The sequence below is a fragment of the Salvelinus namaycush genome, chromosome 4, assembly GCF_016432855.1.
Source record: "Salvelinus namaycush isolate Seneca chromosome 4, SaNama_1.0, whole genome shotgun sequence".
Lineage (NCBI taxonomy): Eukaryota > Metazoa > Chordata > Actinopteri > Salmoniformes > Salmonidae > Salvelinus > Salvelinus namaycush.
The window spans coordinates 58,116,610-58,133,669 of record NC_052310.1 but is presented as its reverse complement, the minus strand read 5'-3'; the positions used below and the strand labels follow the sequence as shown (position 1 = coordinate 58,133,669).

The 17,060-nt window shown below is 40.8% G+C and overlaps 1 protein-coding gene across 1 annotated transcript in view; it reads right to left on the bottom strand.

Moving 5' to 3' along the window:
- Positions 1 to 16,790, bottom strand: part of LOC120046665 (tetraspanin-15-like) — a 48,466-nt gene extending 31,676 nt beyond the window's left edge. The window contains exons 1-3 of the mRNA XM_038992062.1: positions 16,707 to 16,790; positions 2,789 to 2,974; positions 2,255 to 2,329 (exon numbers count right to left, since the gene is read on the bottom strand). Coding sequence (XP_038847990.1) covers positions 2,255 to 2,329; positions 2,789 to 2,974; positions 16,707 to 16,790 — 345 coding nt within the window. The remainder of the gene's footprint in view (positions 1 to 2,254; positions 2,330 to 2,788; positions 2,975 to 16,706) is intronic.
- Between the last annotated feature and the right edge of the window lie 270 nt (positions 16,791 to 17,060).

The window sequence follows — 17,060 nt, the reverse complement described above, 5'->3', positions numbered from 1 at the left end:
GGCCACATGGCTAATGTTTACTGCTAATTCCAAAGTTGAAGGCGACAATCTACAACCGGAGCAACGATTCTTCTGGACAAAGGACAACTTGCCCAAGATTCTGATGGAAGCACATCAAAAAGTAAGAAGTATTTATGATGTTAATTCGTTGTTCTGTTGAAAAATGTGAAACTACTATTCCGCCATTAATTTCGGTGCGGTCTCGCTTTAACGCACGCTGTATGTCGTAGTAACGTTAATTTTAAAAATCGAACACAGCGGTTGCATTAAGAACTAATGTATCTTTCATTTGCTGTCCAACCTGTATTTTTTAGTCAAGTTTATGATTAGTTACTGATTAGATTAGGTGCCTCTCCCAAGATTTCTCCCGACATTTTGTTGGCAGCTTGGCTACTATTCTCATTGTATAACCACGATTTGTGCCGCTAAATATGCACATTTTCGAACAAACTCTATATGTAGTGTAATATGATGTTATAGGACTGTCATCTGAAGAAGTTTGAGAAGGTTAGTGAAAAAATTAATATCTTTTGCTGGTTTATTCGTTATCGCTATTGTTGGCTTGAATCAATGCTGTTGTGTGGTTGGCTATTGTAGTAAGCTAATATAATGCTATATTGTGTTTTTGCTGTAAAACACTTAAAAAATCTGAAATATTGGCTGGATTCACAAGATCTTTGTCTTTCATTTGCTGTACGCTGTGTATTTTTCATAAATGTTTTATGATGAGTATTTAGGTAATTCACGTTGGTCTCTGTAGTTATTCTAGTTGCTTTGGTGAGAGTTGTGATGGTGGCTGCAATGTAAAACTATGATTTATACCTGAAATATGCACATTTTTCTAACAAAACATATGCTATACAATAAATATGTTATCAGACTGTCATCTGATGAAGTTGTTTCTTGGTTAGTGACTATTTATATCTTTATTTGGTCGAAATTGTGATAGCTACCTATGCAGGAAAAAAATGGTGGGAAAAAAAGTTGTGTCTTTTGCTGTCGTGGTTAGCTAATATAAATACATAGTGTCTTCCCTGTAAAACATTTTAAAAATCAGAAATGATGGCTGGATTCACAAGATGTGTATCTTTCATCTGGTGTCTTGGACTTGTGATTTAATGATATTTAGATGCTAGTATTTACTTGTGACGCTATGCTAGGCTATGCTAGTCAGCTTTTTTACTGATGGGGGTGCTCCCGGATCCGGGATTGTGATGAAGTAGAAGTTAACTATTGCATACAACTCTCTAATGCAGTAGGGGAAGCAGAAAGACAGGTAAAAGAGGTGTGGGGAATAAGTCCCGAGGGGGGACATGACGTAGTACCAGGACAGTGGGTGATGGTAAAAAAAGATGTAACAGACATTAGGGCCAAAATGGAAAGGTCCTTAATCAAGTTTTGCTCATAACGGCAGTAAAAGTCCAAGGAGAAAATCACGATGGATACATGTCACTCATTTGCAAGGTTGTCCATTTTGATGACATAGAGGAGCCTGGAGAATGAAGAACTGATTGATTAGCAATTGGGGGCCAATCTCGGGTAAAGAAGCATAGTAAGATGATCAGAACCCGATAAGCTTCTGTGTTGTACACCACAGTCGTCATATTAGGGATATCTAGGTTTCTGTACCAAATATTAGATGGGTTATAAACTACATCCGGTCCCTTTGTTCAGTGGAGAGAATCACTGGAGGAGAGAATCACTGAGGACAGGGAAGGAACGACCATCTACCCCTCAGCACAACATCTATGATTTATCCTCTTCGACTAAACCTATTTTCCTCCCCCTGATTTGCTTTGAGGTCTGTGTTATTAAAGAATAACAACTGCTAACACTGGAAATACAATTTAAAGTTTGGTACGGATAGTCCTCCTACATCTTTCCCTCTTTGCAAGTTTGTCAATTTTATCTGGCCAAAAATCTTTTCACAAATTTCAAAACTTAACGGGAATGGAATGTCAGACACAAGACATTGGAAAATTCCTATATGGAAACCACAAGGGCCAATCTGAAATACCCTGAGAATGGTGAAAAGAGCGGTTAATATCCTTGCCTGATAACACAATTGATTTAGTCTCACTATGTTGACTTATTGTAACGTACACTGTTTCATAAACTTGCTAGCTTTCTACTTGCACAAGCCAAGGTAAATGTATCCAATTAGAGTGGCATGAGTCCCTTTTGTGTATATAAAGATTGGCTTTCTCTCAATGATTATGAGTTTAATAATGGCTAAGTAATGGGTTTACGGTACCTGATGCCTGAAGACCAGCGCCAGGATTCCACCGAGGAGCTCCAGAATGAGACAGACTGTCAGGGTGTAGAGAAACTGAAAAACAAAATTACATGTACAAGGTTAATACACAGAATCTTTTTATTTATAAAAACAATTGAATGGATCTGTCTGGTTAGCTTTCCTTTGATCATATCTTGTGAACCACAAAACCACCTGTTTGCTGTAGCATCTTAAATGCTGCTGCTCTTTGCCATTTTGATAGCAGCTCAGCTAAGGTAAAAATGTTGCATACTAACATGAGCACTATATTGTCTCATGCCACTAGCACTGAAGGCCTGAGATTATAATCGAGAAATATGTTTCAAGGACTGTACACAGTCCATGTCCTAGAATTTAGGTAAAGCCGGTAAAAACGGTAAAGCCCAAGGTAAATCAAGTGCACATGAAATACATTAAAATATTTGAGATACGTATTTGACCCAGGTCTGGTGAGTGGTGAACCTCAAGCCTATATCACAGTGCTGTATTCAATTGTGTGGGCCTAGTACTCACCACTTTGAGGAGCATCAGGTTGTCCCTGAGGGAGGCCAACACGCCGATGAAGGAGACAATGAACATCACCACCCCCAGGACGATCAGGATGATCGCGGGGGCCAGGAACACCCCCTCCAGGGTTTTGTAGCGCTGCCGCTCCACCTCCGCATAGATACCGATGGCTAGGATGAACCCCCCAATCAGCTACCAGAAATAGAGACAGACATGGAGATGAGAATTAAGTATAGGGGCTAAGAGTGGTTACCTATACTGAGTGGTTACCTACAGTATACTCAGTGGTTACCTATAAAATGCCATGTCAAATCAGAAAACTTAGAACTTGTTCTATGTAAATGGTTTCATGTTAATTTAATGCTCATAGATGAATTAATATTTTCTTTAAATAGTTAATGAAGAACCACACAGAAATCTAATTAATTATGATCACAAACTTTAATCCCACTGGGCAAAGACATCAGTTCAATGTCTAGTTTTGATTTACATAGATTGAGTTGTCAACTAACATGATTTCAAATGTGAAATCAACAACCATTTGAAACATTGGATTTAGGTTTAAAGTTGGGGGGGGGGGGGGACAAATTCCCCTAAACCCTTTATGTTGATGACTTTTTGCAAATCTAAAATCAGTTTTTCACATTCATTCAGCATCACATTTAATTTTGTTGTTGTTGAAATGACATGTAAACAACATTGATTCAACAGGCTTGTACCTTGTGGGATGGCTCCCTGCTGAGGGTAATTCATCATTGAAATGTAAATAACATATGTGCTAGATACACTGTTAGATTAAAATCAAATGTTATTGGTCGCGTACACATTTGCAATGTTAATCGCAGCTGCAGCGAAACGCTTATTTTTCTAGCTCCAACAGTGCAGTATACCTAACAATACAAAACACCACAACACTTACAAATCAAAAAAGGAATGACAGTGCATTGGAAAGTATTCAGACCCCTTGACATTTTCCATAGTTTGTTATGTTACAGCCTTATTCTAGAATGTATTAAATAAAAAAATCCTCAATCTACAAACAATACCCATTCCCATAATGACAAAGCAAAAACATTATTATTATTATTATTGTTTTACATATTTGCAAATGTATTAAAAATAAAACAGAAATACCTTATTTATATAAGTATTCAGACCCTTTGCTATGAGAGACTCAAAATTGAGCTCAGGCGCATCCTGTTTCCATTGATCATCCTTGAGATGTTTCACCTTTGGTAAATGCAATTGATTGGACATGATTTGGAAAGGCACACACATGTCTATATAAGGTCCACAGTTGACAGTGCATGTCAGAGCAAAAACCAAGCCATGAGGTCAAAGGAATTGTCCGTAGAGCTCTGAGACAGGATTGTGTTGAGGCACAGATCTGGGGAAGGGTACCAAAACATTTATTCAGTATTGAAGGTTCCCAAGAACAGGGAGGTGACCAAGAACCCGATGGTCACTGACAGAGCTCCAGAGTTCCGTGGAGATGGGAGAACCTTCCAGAAGGACAACCATCTCTGCAGCACTCCAACAATTAGGCCTTTATGATAGAGTGGCCAGACGGAAGCACTCCTTAGTGAAAAGGCACACGACAGCCTGCTTGGAGTTTGCCAAAAGGCACCTAAAGGACTCTCAGACCATGAGAAAAACAAGATTCTCTGATGAAACCAAGATTTAACTCTTTGGCCTGAATGCCAAGTGTCACGTCTGGAGGAAACCGGACACCATCCCGACGGTGAAGCATGGTGGTGACAGCATCATGCTATGGTGATGTTTTTCAACGGCAGGGACTGGGAGATTTATTTTTTTACGGAGCAACGTAGAGATCCTTGATGAAAACCTGCTCAGGACCTCAGACAGTGGCGAAGGTTAACCTTCTAACAGGACAACAACCCTAAGCACACAGCTAAGACAACACAGGAGTGGCTTGGGGACAAGTCTCTGAATGTCCTTGAGTGGCCCAGCCAGAGCCCGGACTTGAACCCGACATCTCTGGAGAGACCTAAAAATAGCTGTGCAGCAACTCTCCCCATCCCACCTGACAGCGATTGAGAGGTTCTGCAGAGAAGAATGGGAGAAACTCTTCAAATACAGGTGTGCCAAGCTTGTAGCGTCATACCCAAGAAGACTCGATGCTGTGATTGTTGAAGCACCTTTGGCAGCAAAGTACTGAGTAAAGGGTCTGAATACTTAAGCAAATTGGTTCTTTTTTTTGTTGCAAAAATTTCTAAACTTGTTTACGCTTTGTCATTACCAAATCAAATGTTATTCATCAATGCAGTTAAAAAAAAAATACAGATAATAAATAAAAGTAACAAGTAGTTAAAGAGCAGCAGTAAAATAACAATAGCGTGACTATATACAGGGGGAGTACTGGTACAGAGTCAATGTGCGGGGGCATCGGTTAGTTGAGGGGTATTGTGTGTAAATTGATGAGGAAAACAAATGTAATCAATTTTAGAATACGGCTGTAAAGTAACAAAATGTGGAAAAAGTCAAGGGGTCTGAATACTTTCCGAATCCACTGTAAGAAATATTAGAATGAGCAGTCAGAGTCCAGAATATTAATATATAGGATACTCTCAAATGGTGCATCTGTAGACGTTTATAAGGGTGTTAGAGGTCAAGCAGGGGTCTTCAGAATGAGGTTGAAGAGGTTTTGCTGTGCCTTGTTCACCACACTGTCTATATGGATGGACCATTTCAGGTTGTCAGTGATGTGCACCCTGAGGAACTTGAAGCTTTTCACAAACTCTACTGCGGCCCCATAGATGTGAATGGGTGCATGTTCTCTCTGCTGTCTCCTGAAATCCATGAACAGCTCCATTGTTTTGTTGATGTTGAAGGAGAGGTTATCTTCCTGGCACCACTCAGCCAGGGCCCTCATCTCCACCTTGTAGGCATTGTTGGTCATTGTTGGTAATCATGCCTACAACGGTTGTGTCGTCAGGCAAACTTGATGATTGCCCATTTATTCAGAGTTCTTAGAATACACAGTACAATGCAAAGATTAATTCTAATTTGCTGGATTAAGTAGGGCCGGGATGATACCAGTACCGCAGTACTCGTTAGTATCGTGGCAAGGAAACAAAACACGAAGCAGATTTAACTTCCTTAGGAAAACAGCCCTAATGTTTCAAACAAACATTATGTTGTCATCCAGTCACATGTATTTATTTCCCAAGCTATAGCACACAATATTCTACATATAGCAGGTTTTTAAAGGAGCAAAAGATTTATGGCCTAAAAAATATTGCGATTCTGGTATTTCCACAGCCCTACTATTAAGTTAATTGGCAGTACATTGCCATTTCAATTAGCTGATTAGTTTGCTAAGCATTCGCAATCCATCTTTTACTCTAAGTATCAAAGTAATTACAACATTGAGAAGGGCTCCCTCTTTAAAAGTAAAGACAATAATTAAAATCACTTATAAACACATGATTGCAAACGCAGAAACTCAAACTGCCCTCTTCAGCTTACTTCACTGTTCACAGACCTTGGTTGAAAAGTGACTGTGAGGTAACGATAATGGGAGTAGTAACCCCTCCAGGACTAATGAACCAGTATGTAATGCTGATTTATTACAAAAGTACACATTCTCTGGTGTTCATTACATCCTATACCTGTGACAACTAATCAGTGTCTCTAGGTCTATGAATGCCTGTCTCCCCAGGTGTGCCACAGGCAGCTGATTGGACAGCTTTCCCCGCTTCAGGGCCAATTTGATTTTCTCTTCAAACACCAATGCAGAGATTTCTGGCTTTGGGAGTAGTTCAAGGAAACCTATTGTGCACAGCTCTGACAGAGGTTTTTATTGCAAAAAGAATTGGCTCTGAGATCGTGACAGACTGTTCTGATGTCACAGGTGAATTTGTAATTAAAAGAGACACCAAGCAGCTATGAGGCGGCACTGTGTTCTGAACTGTGACTGATACGGTAGGCCTACACAGGAAATTACAAGGCTTTTTGATTGCTTGATACCAGTCCAAAATGGAGGGAGCTGTGGTTGCTAGGCAAACTCATCTACAAACAGTCAAGTCCAAAATTATTGGCATCCTTGATAAAGATGAGCCAAAAAAAGACTGTATAAAATAAAAAATACGGAGCTATATTGCGTGCTACATTTTTTCAAATTATGTTCTGTTATACTAATACAATTTCTCAGAGAAAGATATGTTTAACAAGTTATTTAAAAATGTTTCTAAAAGACGGGTTAAAATCATTGTCTCCTCTGTTTTTAATACCTCACCTTCCAAGGATAAAGGCACTGAGCCTTTTTCTAAAATGTTTTATGAGATTGGAGAAGACATTGGGAGGGATCTTGGACCATTTTTCCATACAGAATTTCAATGGGGTTTTGCAAAATTTAGATTTTATGGTTAATTCATATTTTGATGTGTGTTTGGGATTGTTGTCTTGCTGGAAGATCCACTTGTGACCAAGTTTCAGCTTCCTGGCAGAGGCAACCAGGTTTTTGGCTAAAACATCCTGGTACTCGGTCAAGTTTGTGATGCGTTGATCTTGACAAGGTCCCCCAGGACCAGCGGAAGCAAAATAGCCCCATATCAAAAGATACCTTTACAGTGTGTATGGGGTTATTTTCTGCTTAGGCATCCTTATTTTGATACCAAACCCACCACTGGTGTGCGTTGCCAAAGAGCTCTTTTCAGGTCATCTGACCATAGCACCGGTTCTCATCCAAGTGCCAATACCATTTAGCAAACTGCAGGTGTTTAAATTTGTTGGATGAAATTAAAATAGAGCTCTTTGGAAAGATGCTGGGAGTTTAAATTCCATGTGAGGTTGAGTCCCAAGTAATCAAAATACAGCAGCATACTGTCATTTTACGGCAATAACACCATAAACTTAAAACAGTAACTTGTTGTACATTTACTGTATTTTCACTGCAATCAGGTTTTGGTAGTGCATCTTAAAATTACAGGAAATTCAGCAGTAAAAATACAGTAACTTATTGTTGTATATTTATCATATTTCCACTGCAACCAGTGGCTGGTACTGTACCGTTAAATTACATGTGGACTCGCATGTGGATCAGATAAGAATGTCAAATCCTTAAATGAAAAACCTGCATCAAAGGCATTCACCTTTTCGCTTATTTAATACAGTATTCTGGGTCACATGTAAAATACCGGTGACTATATTCAAATTAATTTAAAAAATGAACTACTGTACTTGAATATAGTCAGCAGATACTGTCTGTTTTATAAAAACAATACCACGTATTCCATAAACTAACACCTATCTGGTATTGCTGAGGGGATCCAGACATTGCAAGGATCTGGCCAGCACATTGACATGACTCTGTGGATTCTCAACAACCTGAAGTAGTGCACATTCATCAGACTGATTTTGTGGTCTAACTCTATTTCACAATTCTTCCCTGTTGCAAAGTACTCGATATCTGCATCAACTTATTGGATGCAGCAAACAATGAGAGTGAATATGACTTTTTTTAATATATAAAGCTGGATTGCAGCATGTTTCTATAAAAAAAAAAGTCTATACAAATGCAGTACAACCCTACCTGCCACTATTCATGCACACACTCCGGTGCCTTGTGAATAAACCTATACCTTAGAGCCAGCGGACGGTCATACATCTCCCTGACAGAAATCCAACAGATTATTTTCTCACCAATGTGGGAGGTACATGCAGCCTTTTGTTTATGTTCACAATGATGGCTTCTAACATGTGACTGCCTGTTCCCTGGTGGATGTGCTTTTGTCAAGGAGCAGCGAGAATCATAACACCGCTGTTCCTGGCCTTAACAAGCCCACAATGCCCTGCTGTACAAGAACATTATGAGCTTCTAGGGAGACACTTCACTTACAGTTGAAGTCAGAAGTTTACATACACCATAGCCATAACACATTTAAACTCAGTTTTTCACAATTCCTGACATTTAATCTTAGTAAAAAATCCCTGTTTTAGGTCAGTTAGGATTACCACTTTATTTTAAGAATGTGAAATGTCAGAATAAGAGTAGAGAGAATTACTGAAGCTTTTATTTCTTTCATCACATTCCTAGTGGGTCAGACATTTCCCTACACTCAATTAGTATTTGGTAGCAATGCCTTAAAATTGTTTAACTTGGGTCAAATGTTTCAGGTGGCCTTCCACAAGCTCCCCACAATAAGTTGGGTGAATTTTGGCCCATTCCTCCTGACAGAGCTGGTGTAACTGAGTCAGGTTTGTAGGCCTCTTTGTTCGCACACGCCTTTTCAGCTCTGCCCACAAGTTTTCTATAGGATGAGGTCAGGGCTTTGTGATGGCCACTCCAATACCTTGACTTTGTGGTCCTTAAGCCATTTTCTACAACTTTGGAAGTATGCTTGGGGGTCATTGTCCATTTGGAAGACCAAGCTTTACTTCCTGACTGATGTCTTGAGATGTTGCTTCAATATATCCACATAATATTTTCTTCCTCACAATGCCATCTATTTTGTGAAGTGCATCACTCCCTCCTGCAGCAAAGCACCCCCACAACATAATGCTGCCACACCCATGCTTCATGGTTGGGATGGTGTTCTTTGGCTTGCAAGCCTCCCCCTTTTTTCTCCAAACATAACGTTGGTCATTATGGCCAAACAGTTCTATTTTTGTTTCATCAGACCAGCGGACATTTCTTCAAAAAGTACAATCTTTGTCCCCATGTGCAGTTGCAAACCATAGTCTGGCTTTATTATGGCGGCTTTGGAGCAGTGGCTTCTTCCTTGCTGAGCGGCCTTTCAGGATATGTCGATATAGGACTCGTTTTACTATGGATATAGATACTTTTGTACCCGTTTCCTCCAGCATCTTCACAAGGTCCTTTGCTGTTGTTCTGGGATTGATTTGCAGTTTTCGCACCAAAGTATGTTAATCTCTAGGAGACAGAAGACATCTCCTTCCTGAGCGGTTTGACAAAGAGGCACTGAGTTTGAAGGTAGGCCTTGAAATACATCCACAGGTACACCTCCAATTGACTAAAAATGTCAATTAGCCTATCAGAAGCTTCTAAAGCCATGACATCATTTTCTGGAATTTTCCAAGCTGTTTAAAGGCACAGTCAACTTAGTGTGTGTAAACTTCTGGCCCATTGGAATTGTGATACAGTGAATTAAGTGAAATAATCTGTCTGTAAACAATTGTTGGAACAATTACCTGTGTCATGCACAAAGTAGAAACTTGCCAAAACTATAGTTTCTCAACAAGACATTTGTGGAGTGGTTGAAAAATGAGTTTTAATGACTCCAACCTAAGTGTATGTAAACTTCCAACTTCAACTGTAAGTCTGAGACCAGTACAGTTATAAGTTTGCATTCCTGTAGATCTACCAACAAATGCAAAAACAGTGAGAGGTTAAAACTTCATGCATGAAATATGCTTTAAAACAATTTTCCAAACACTCAAAAGCACAACAATGGGTGAATCCATCACTGAATACAGTCCCTCTGAGTAATTCCGTTAAACAAAGTACAACCGTTTGATTTGTTGAAAATATAATCTGTGTACAATAAATCATAAGATATTTCCAACCAACTTGTTTAACTTTGGCAACATAAACTTGGCAGGTTGTTCCAAGCCAAAATCTCTTTAAAATGTATCAGTGATAGCAAAGCCTGTGATAGTGTTTGCTGGGTCTTCAATCAACTCTTGGAACCGAGATTGGTAACAAAAGATGTTGGCTTGGAACAACCTGCCAAGTTTGAGCAGCAAAGTCTGTGATAGTTGCTTGAAGACAGAGTAAAGACTTCCTGAACCAAGATTGATAAGGGGACCAATATTTCATGACATAGTCTAATCAGTAGAACATCAAAAGCGTATTTCTTGATTGAAAGAAAGCGAAGGTTGAAAATAGCAAAACATACACTTGAGACAAAGTGACAATGGTTCTCAGGGAACCAAATGCACTCAGATAATAGGCTAACATGTCAAAAGCTGTTGCAGTCGACAAATACAGGAACACCCGCCTGGCTTGCAGCCTCAGCAAGTTTCATTTCCGTTGAGACACTGAATAAAAACAACAGTAAAAAAAAAAAAAGAGGTTGAAACAGTGGGCCTACCATACCTTTGTTTACACCCTGATAGTGCTACATTTAATTGACAGTAAATAATGGAGGGAGAAAAATAGGACATTTAAAATAAGTATATTATTCTAATAAAATTTGGGCACTTATAACCCTAAATCTTGTTCCTCAATATGTTGTTTCAGTCAGCACCTGTGGTAAATCATTGGCTCCCACAATTTCCTGTTGTCTGAAACATTAAGTCCGGTTAAATCTCCATCCTCCACAACAAAGATTTGATGGTCGCCCTAATTATGATGATTGACAGGTAAGCTAACCATCATGTAGGACTACTGTACCCAGGTACAGTTCAAAAAGGTTTTTAACAGTGGCAGAACATGTACTAAACAGAAATTAGCTAGTTCAGAGTCTATATCAAAATACTGGGGACGCTACACTTGAAGGGTAGGCTACCTACTACATAACAAGTTTGACCCACACATTCATAAGCAGTACATGCTTATGTTAACAGCGGCAAAACAGGCAAATATCCATTTGTGGTTGTTGACTTCTGTTAACATCTCATTATGAATGTGTTATGTAGGTAATCCTTTACCAAAATGTTTGCCAAACCCCTGTGGTCCTCATGTTTCCCTCTGATCAACAGTATAAAAAGAAAGTCACAAACTAAATATGCGCCCAACAATTTATAAATATGCTCCCAACAAACCAACGTTTCGGCACGCAATGCCTTCTTCAGGGTTGACCCTGAAGCACCTCTAAACATCTTTAGGTATGCAAAGCTGTAGGTAGGCAAAGGGTGACTACTATGAAGAATCTCAAATAGAAAATTAATTTTGATTTGTTTTACACTTTCTTGGTTACTACATGATATCATACGTGTTATTTCATAGTTTTAATGTCTTCACTATTATTCTACGATGTAGAAGATAGTAAAATAAAAGAAAACCCTGTAATGAGGTGGTGTACCAGTGAAAAGTTTTGACTGTGCCTTCGGAAAGTACTCAAACCCCTTGACTTTTTCCACATTTTGTTAGGTTACAACTTTATTTTAAAATGTATAGATTTTTTCCCCCTCATCTCTACACATAATACCCCAAAATTGACAAAGCCAAAACAGGTTTAGAAGGATTTTACGCTAATTTATTATTACAATAAATGGCAGTGATTACAGTCAGAACTCTGGAGCTCTGTCAGAGTGACCATCGGGTTCTCGTCACCTCCCTAACAAAAAGTCCCTTCTCCCCAGATTGCTCAGTTTGGCCGGGCGGCCAGCTCTAGGAAGAGTCTTGATGGTTCCAAACATCTTACATTTAAGAATGATGGAGGACACGGTGCTCTTAGGGAACTTTAACGCTGCAGAAAGCCAGCTGTACCAATGTGTCAGAGGAAACACCGCTCAGATGGCGACCGAAGTCAGCTTGCAGGCACCCAGCCCGCTACAAGGAGTCGCTAGAGCGCGATGGGACTAGGAAATCCAGACCGGCCAAACCCTCCCCTAACTCGGACACTGGGCCAATTGTGCGCCACCTCATGGGTCTCCCGGTCACGGCCGGCTGTGATACAGCCCGGGGTCTGTAGTGACGTCTCAAGCACTGCGATGCAGTGCCTTAGACCGCTGTGCAACTCAGGAGGCCCTTCGAAACATGTTTGACTACAACAATTTCAAACCTTGCTTATGCTTGTATGCAATCACGTTTGTCTCTTACAATATGTGTGGGAATATTGGGAACAGATTTCTTAAATTTAAAATCACTTGGAGTTGATTTCCTGTTGCTTCTACAGTCATGTCCAACAAATAAAAACATCTTTTTTTTTTTTGCTCAGAAAACTTGAAATCACCCGCTGGCCAAATTCAGCCCGAAGGCCGCCAGTTGGTGAACCCTGTCATAATGTTACTAGCGTAACCCCGGATCTGTGATATTATGAATATCACAGTGGGATTCACAAAATCTCTAAGAACCAAATCACATGTCTGTCAGAGACCGGTCGAGTGGCGAGTGAAATGAGCCCCCCCTCAAACTAAAGTCACTCGCCCGTCCTCTGGTCATTCTCGAGCATGCTGAACTTCCTCACAATGTTGCGAGTAGGGGAATGTGGTGAGGTATCACACTCATAATATCAGAGAACCGGGGTTACGCAAGTAACCTTTAGTTCTTTCAATTATTTGTTTTGATGTCCCACAGCGGGAATTGGCTAATTCCTGTATCACATATGCTCTCTGAAGCCAGGTAGTCTCAACGCATCAAACCTCAAAGGCCCCAACAGAGTACAGTATGTACCAAAGAATGCGCAGTGACGTCTAGACGGTAGAATGTTAGCACAGTGTTAGACGGAGAAGCTAATCGTTCAACAATGTGAACATAGCTAGCGTTTGCTTCGTGGGTTAGTAGCCTAGCTAGTTAGCACAATGTTAGCCAAAGAAAGTAAGCACTATGTTGGTCTTGGGACGAACAAAAGTGTGGCTCCCGACTGATAAGTCGTGATGCTAGGACGGTCGGTCTAGTCAACGTGGCATGCTAGTAAGTTGACCTAAACAAGAGAGTGAGCTAGTAATTCTACCCTTCCAGGTAGAAAAGATAGTCAGTAGGATAGTTAGCCTTGCGGAAAGCTAGCCAGGATAACTTAACCTTGCAGCTAAGCTAAACAAAGGCTTAGTAGATAGCCGTGTGACGCTAGCTACCACAGGAGACAAACGGGAAGAAAACGCTAATTCTTAGCCAAAGCAAAAACGTTCCTTTCGGTCAAGTCACCCAACAAGACGTAAGCTGAAAAACCTGCGCTCGGTGGCATAACCTTGTGGCACACCTGTGAACAGTTGAACCGGAAAACAAATCAAGTCGTGCTGAGGAGAGCTGAGAATGACCAGAGTGCAGGCGAGTGGCTCTTTAGTATGAGGGGAGGGGCTCACCTCATTCGCCACTCGACCGGTCTGTCTCTGTCAGACATGTGTGATTGGTTCTTCAAGCATCTTACAGATTCTGTGAATCGCACTGAGATGTCGAAACAAATAATTGAAACAGAACTTCTACGCTATAACTCTCCAGCAAACATGTCCACATTGGCACGATGTGGGGTAAATGCGGGCTAAAACATCGGCTCCACATAGGCTGCCCACATTGGGCCAATGCGCTTTTGCTCAGCGGCGCCACATTGGCCCCAAAGGTATTGGCAGAATGTTGACAGCCCATATCTGGTGAGGGAAGCCCTCACTTTGTCTGAAATAAGCCCATCTTTTCCCAACAAACATACCCACATTGGCACGATGTGGGCCCAATGCGGGTTAAAACATTGGACTCATGTAGGCTGCCCACATTGGGCCAATGCACCCTTGCTCAGCGGCTCCACATTGGTGGCCCCAAGGGCAGCTCTCACGTCGCCTGAAATAAGCCTACCCCTTTGGATCGGCTGCCCGTTACAATTGTATCAAAGACAAAGTTGTTGCCATCTAGTGATCTGCAGTTCGTGAACGATTTGTTTGTTTTGAACAACTGCTTTTACTGACTTGAGAGTCATGATTCGTTTTTTTCTGAGTGACTCATTAATTTTCGTATTTTGTTTGACCTGCTGGCAGCAATGAATTCTACAGCAGAATTAATATGCGCCCCTCCGGTGACGTGCTCCAACCAACCACTGTCAGTCATACACTGTATATGCGCTCAGGCAAAATGGAGCATGCTGTAAGCAGCATAGAGAAGGGGGAAAAAAACATGTTAAGAACTGATAATTGATCGCATGAAGCAAGAATGAATGCAATTCATTGATTATTGAATGTTATGGACACAGCGTTGCAGAACCAAAACATACACAGCCTCTGCTCAACAAACTCGAATTCCAGAACTAATCATTTGTGGTGCTGCAGTTCGCAAACAATATTGTGCTTTACCCTCATGGCAGTCAATCGATGCATTCCGCCAAGAGTCATTCACAATCTAGTCCGGTTGCGGCCACAACTAGACGTTGTTTAAAATTTAGGCTACCAAGAATTCATCTTATTTGTATCCCCATAAATCAACAAATGGTCATGATTTAAAACACATTTTTACAAGCCTCAGTCCCAGATGACAGCTCCAACAAGCCTGTTATGGTGAACGACAAGTGAATGAGAGGTTTGTAAAATCAAGACTATTTTGAGTTTTCAGTTCATCGTTTGCCTGTAGAGGGTCCTACGTGCTCTGGGCATTACTGACTCTAACAAAATAAGTTGAAAGTTGTGTTATTTTGACTGAACGAGTCAGTGAAAAGAGCTGAACTTCCCATCACTATTGCGATCATACGTACAATAGAAAAACCTTCCTAATACTGAGTTGCACCCCCTTTCACCTTCAGAACAGCCTCAACTCTTCAGGGCATGGACTCTACAAGGTGTCAAAAGCGTTCCACAGGGATGCTGCCCATGTCGACTCCAATGCTTCCCACAGTTGCGTCAAGTTGACTGAAAGTCCTTTGGGTAGTGGTCCATTGTTGATACACATGGGAAACTGTTGAGTGTGAAAAACCCAGCCGCGTTGAAGTTCTTGACACACTCAAACCGGTGCGCCTGGCACCTACTACCATACCCCGTTCAAAGGCACTTACATTTTTTGGTCTTGCCCATTCACCCTCTGAATGGCACACATACACAATCCATGTCTCAAGGATTGAAAATCATTCTTTAACCTCTCTCCTCCCTTTTTTTTTTTACACTGATTGAAGTGGATTTAACAGGTGACATCATTAAGGGCTCATAGCTTTCACCTGTGCTGCATTCCAAACACTTAACAGACAAACCCTCTCCCCTCAGGTTAAGTGGACACTTCTGATGACGTCTGACGAGTTTACACTTGCAGGGCAAGGGAGGGATTAATTTTTAAATGGACTGACCTTATCTGGAAATTCGTCACTAGATGATTGTGTTTTCAGCCACCGGTAGCTTGTGGGTGCTTTATATCTGCATGTCTACTTATATTAACTATATAATTATTAATATACACCTACTGTATGATAGCTAGTGGACTTTTCTTAGCAGTCATCCCAAATTGAATTATGGGGCATTTCAGGCCCTGAAGTGAACACAATTGTACACTCCAAACTCCATTAAAAACGAGGGCTGAGGGGCTTACATCGCAAACTTCCCTTGCTTGGCTAATAATTTGGACCAACGACATATGGACGCGGGGATTCCCATAAGGGCATAAGGAGAGGCTGAGGGTGTGTATTTTATGAGTTTGAAACGCAGCCCTTGTCTGTCTATGGAAAGAGCAGGTGTTCCTAATGGTTTTGTACACAGTGTATATGTTTTGCCAGAAACGTTGTCACATGCACTTAGTCTGTAAAAATACTTTAGATATCATTGGGTGTACAAAATAAGTTGACATCACAACAGAACAGTTCAACTGGAACGACACTCAGTAACAGTTGCACAAAAATAACTTGTGAACTATAAAGTTCTATCCACGTCCCTGCCCACAATGGGGTCATATTTGCTGGGTCCTCTCATACGTCGTTTAATTATCCAAACACGACATTAGCACTTATACTGCCTTATACTTATCACATGCCCTTCAAAGCCACGCGCTGTAAAATGTGAATTCCATCGGACTCAGGAGTGAGCCACCAGCAAAAACGTAAACAATGTAACAAATACGTACCCATGCCTATCAAACCACCACCAGCCCCAAATCCACCATCTATAGGCTACAAGATCTGGCAACTGTCGATTCAATAGCACTCATCAAAAATCCTAATAGGCTACAATATTTACGGATTGCCCTTTTGTCACAAACACCAGCAAGGGATACATGCCGGAATGCGCGAGTCCGTTCATCCGCCGTGTGTTATTTGCATCGAGTCAGACTTGGTTATCTATTTGGCGACACGGGGATATTAAAGCATAGGCTACTCACCCAGAAGATAGTGGCATATACAATGACGGTAAACTTCAGAAAAACGTAGGAGAACCTCTCGCAATATCTAACATCATTGGACATGTTTGATCCTGAACGATGGACTTCCTGTTTCTCGTCCCCCACACTTTGAACTCTGTACCGCGTCGCCTCGTGCTGTCTGACCAGTTATTTGACTGAATAGATAGACACTGCGAGGAATGAATGGGGCACTTATGCCACTGTGGCTTCTGATTTTGGTAGGCTTGCTTACTTCATAAGTTAAAACAAATTGCGTTTCCTGATCGTTCCTCTATTTCAGTAAGGCAATCAATTCAGTTTTATTTTGGTTTCACTGTTGGAAGAAATTCAATG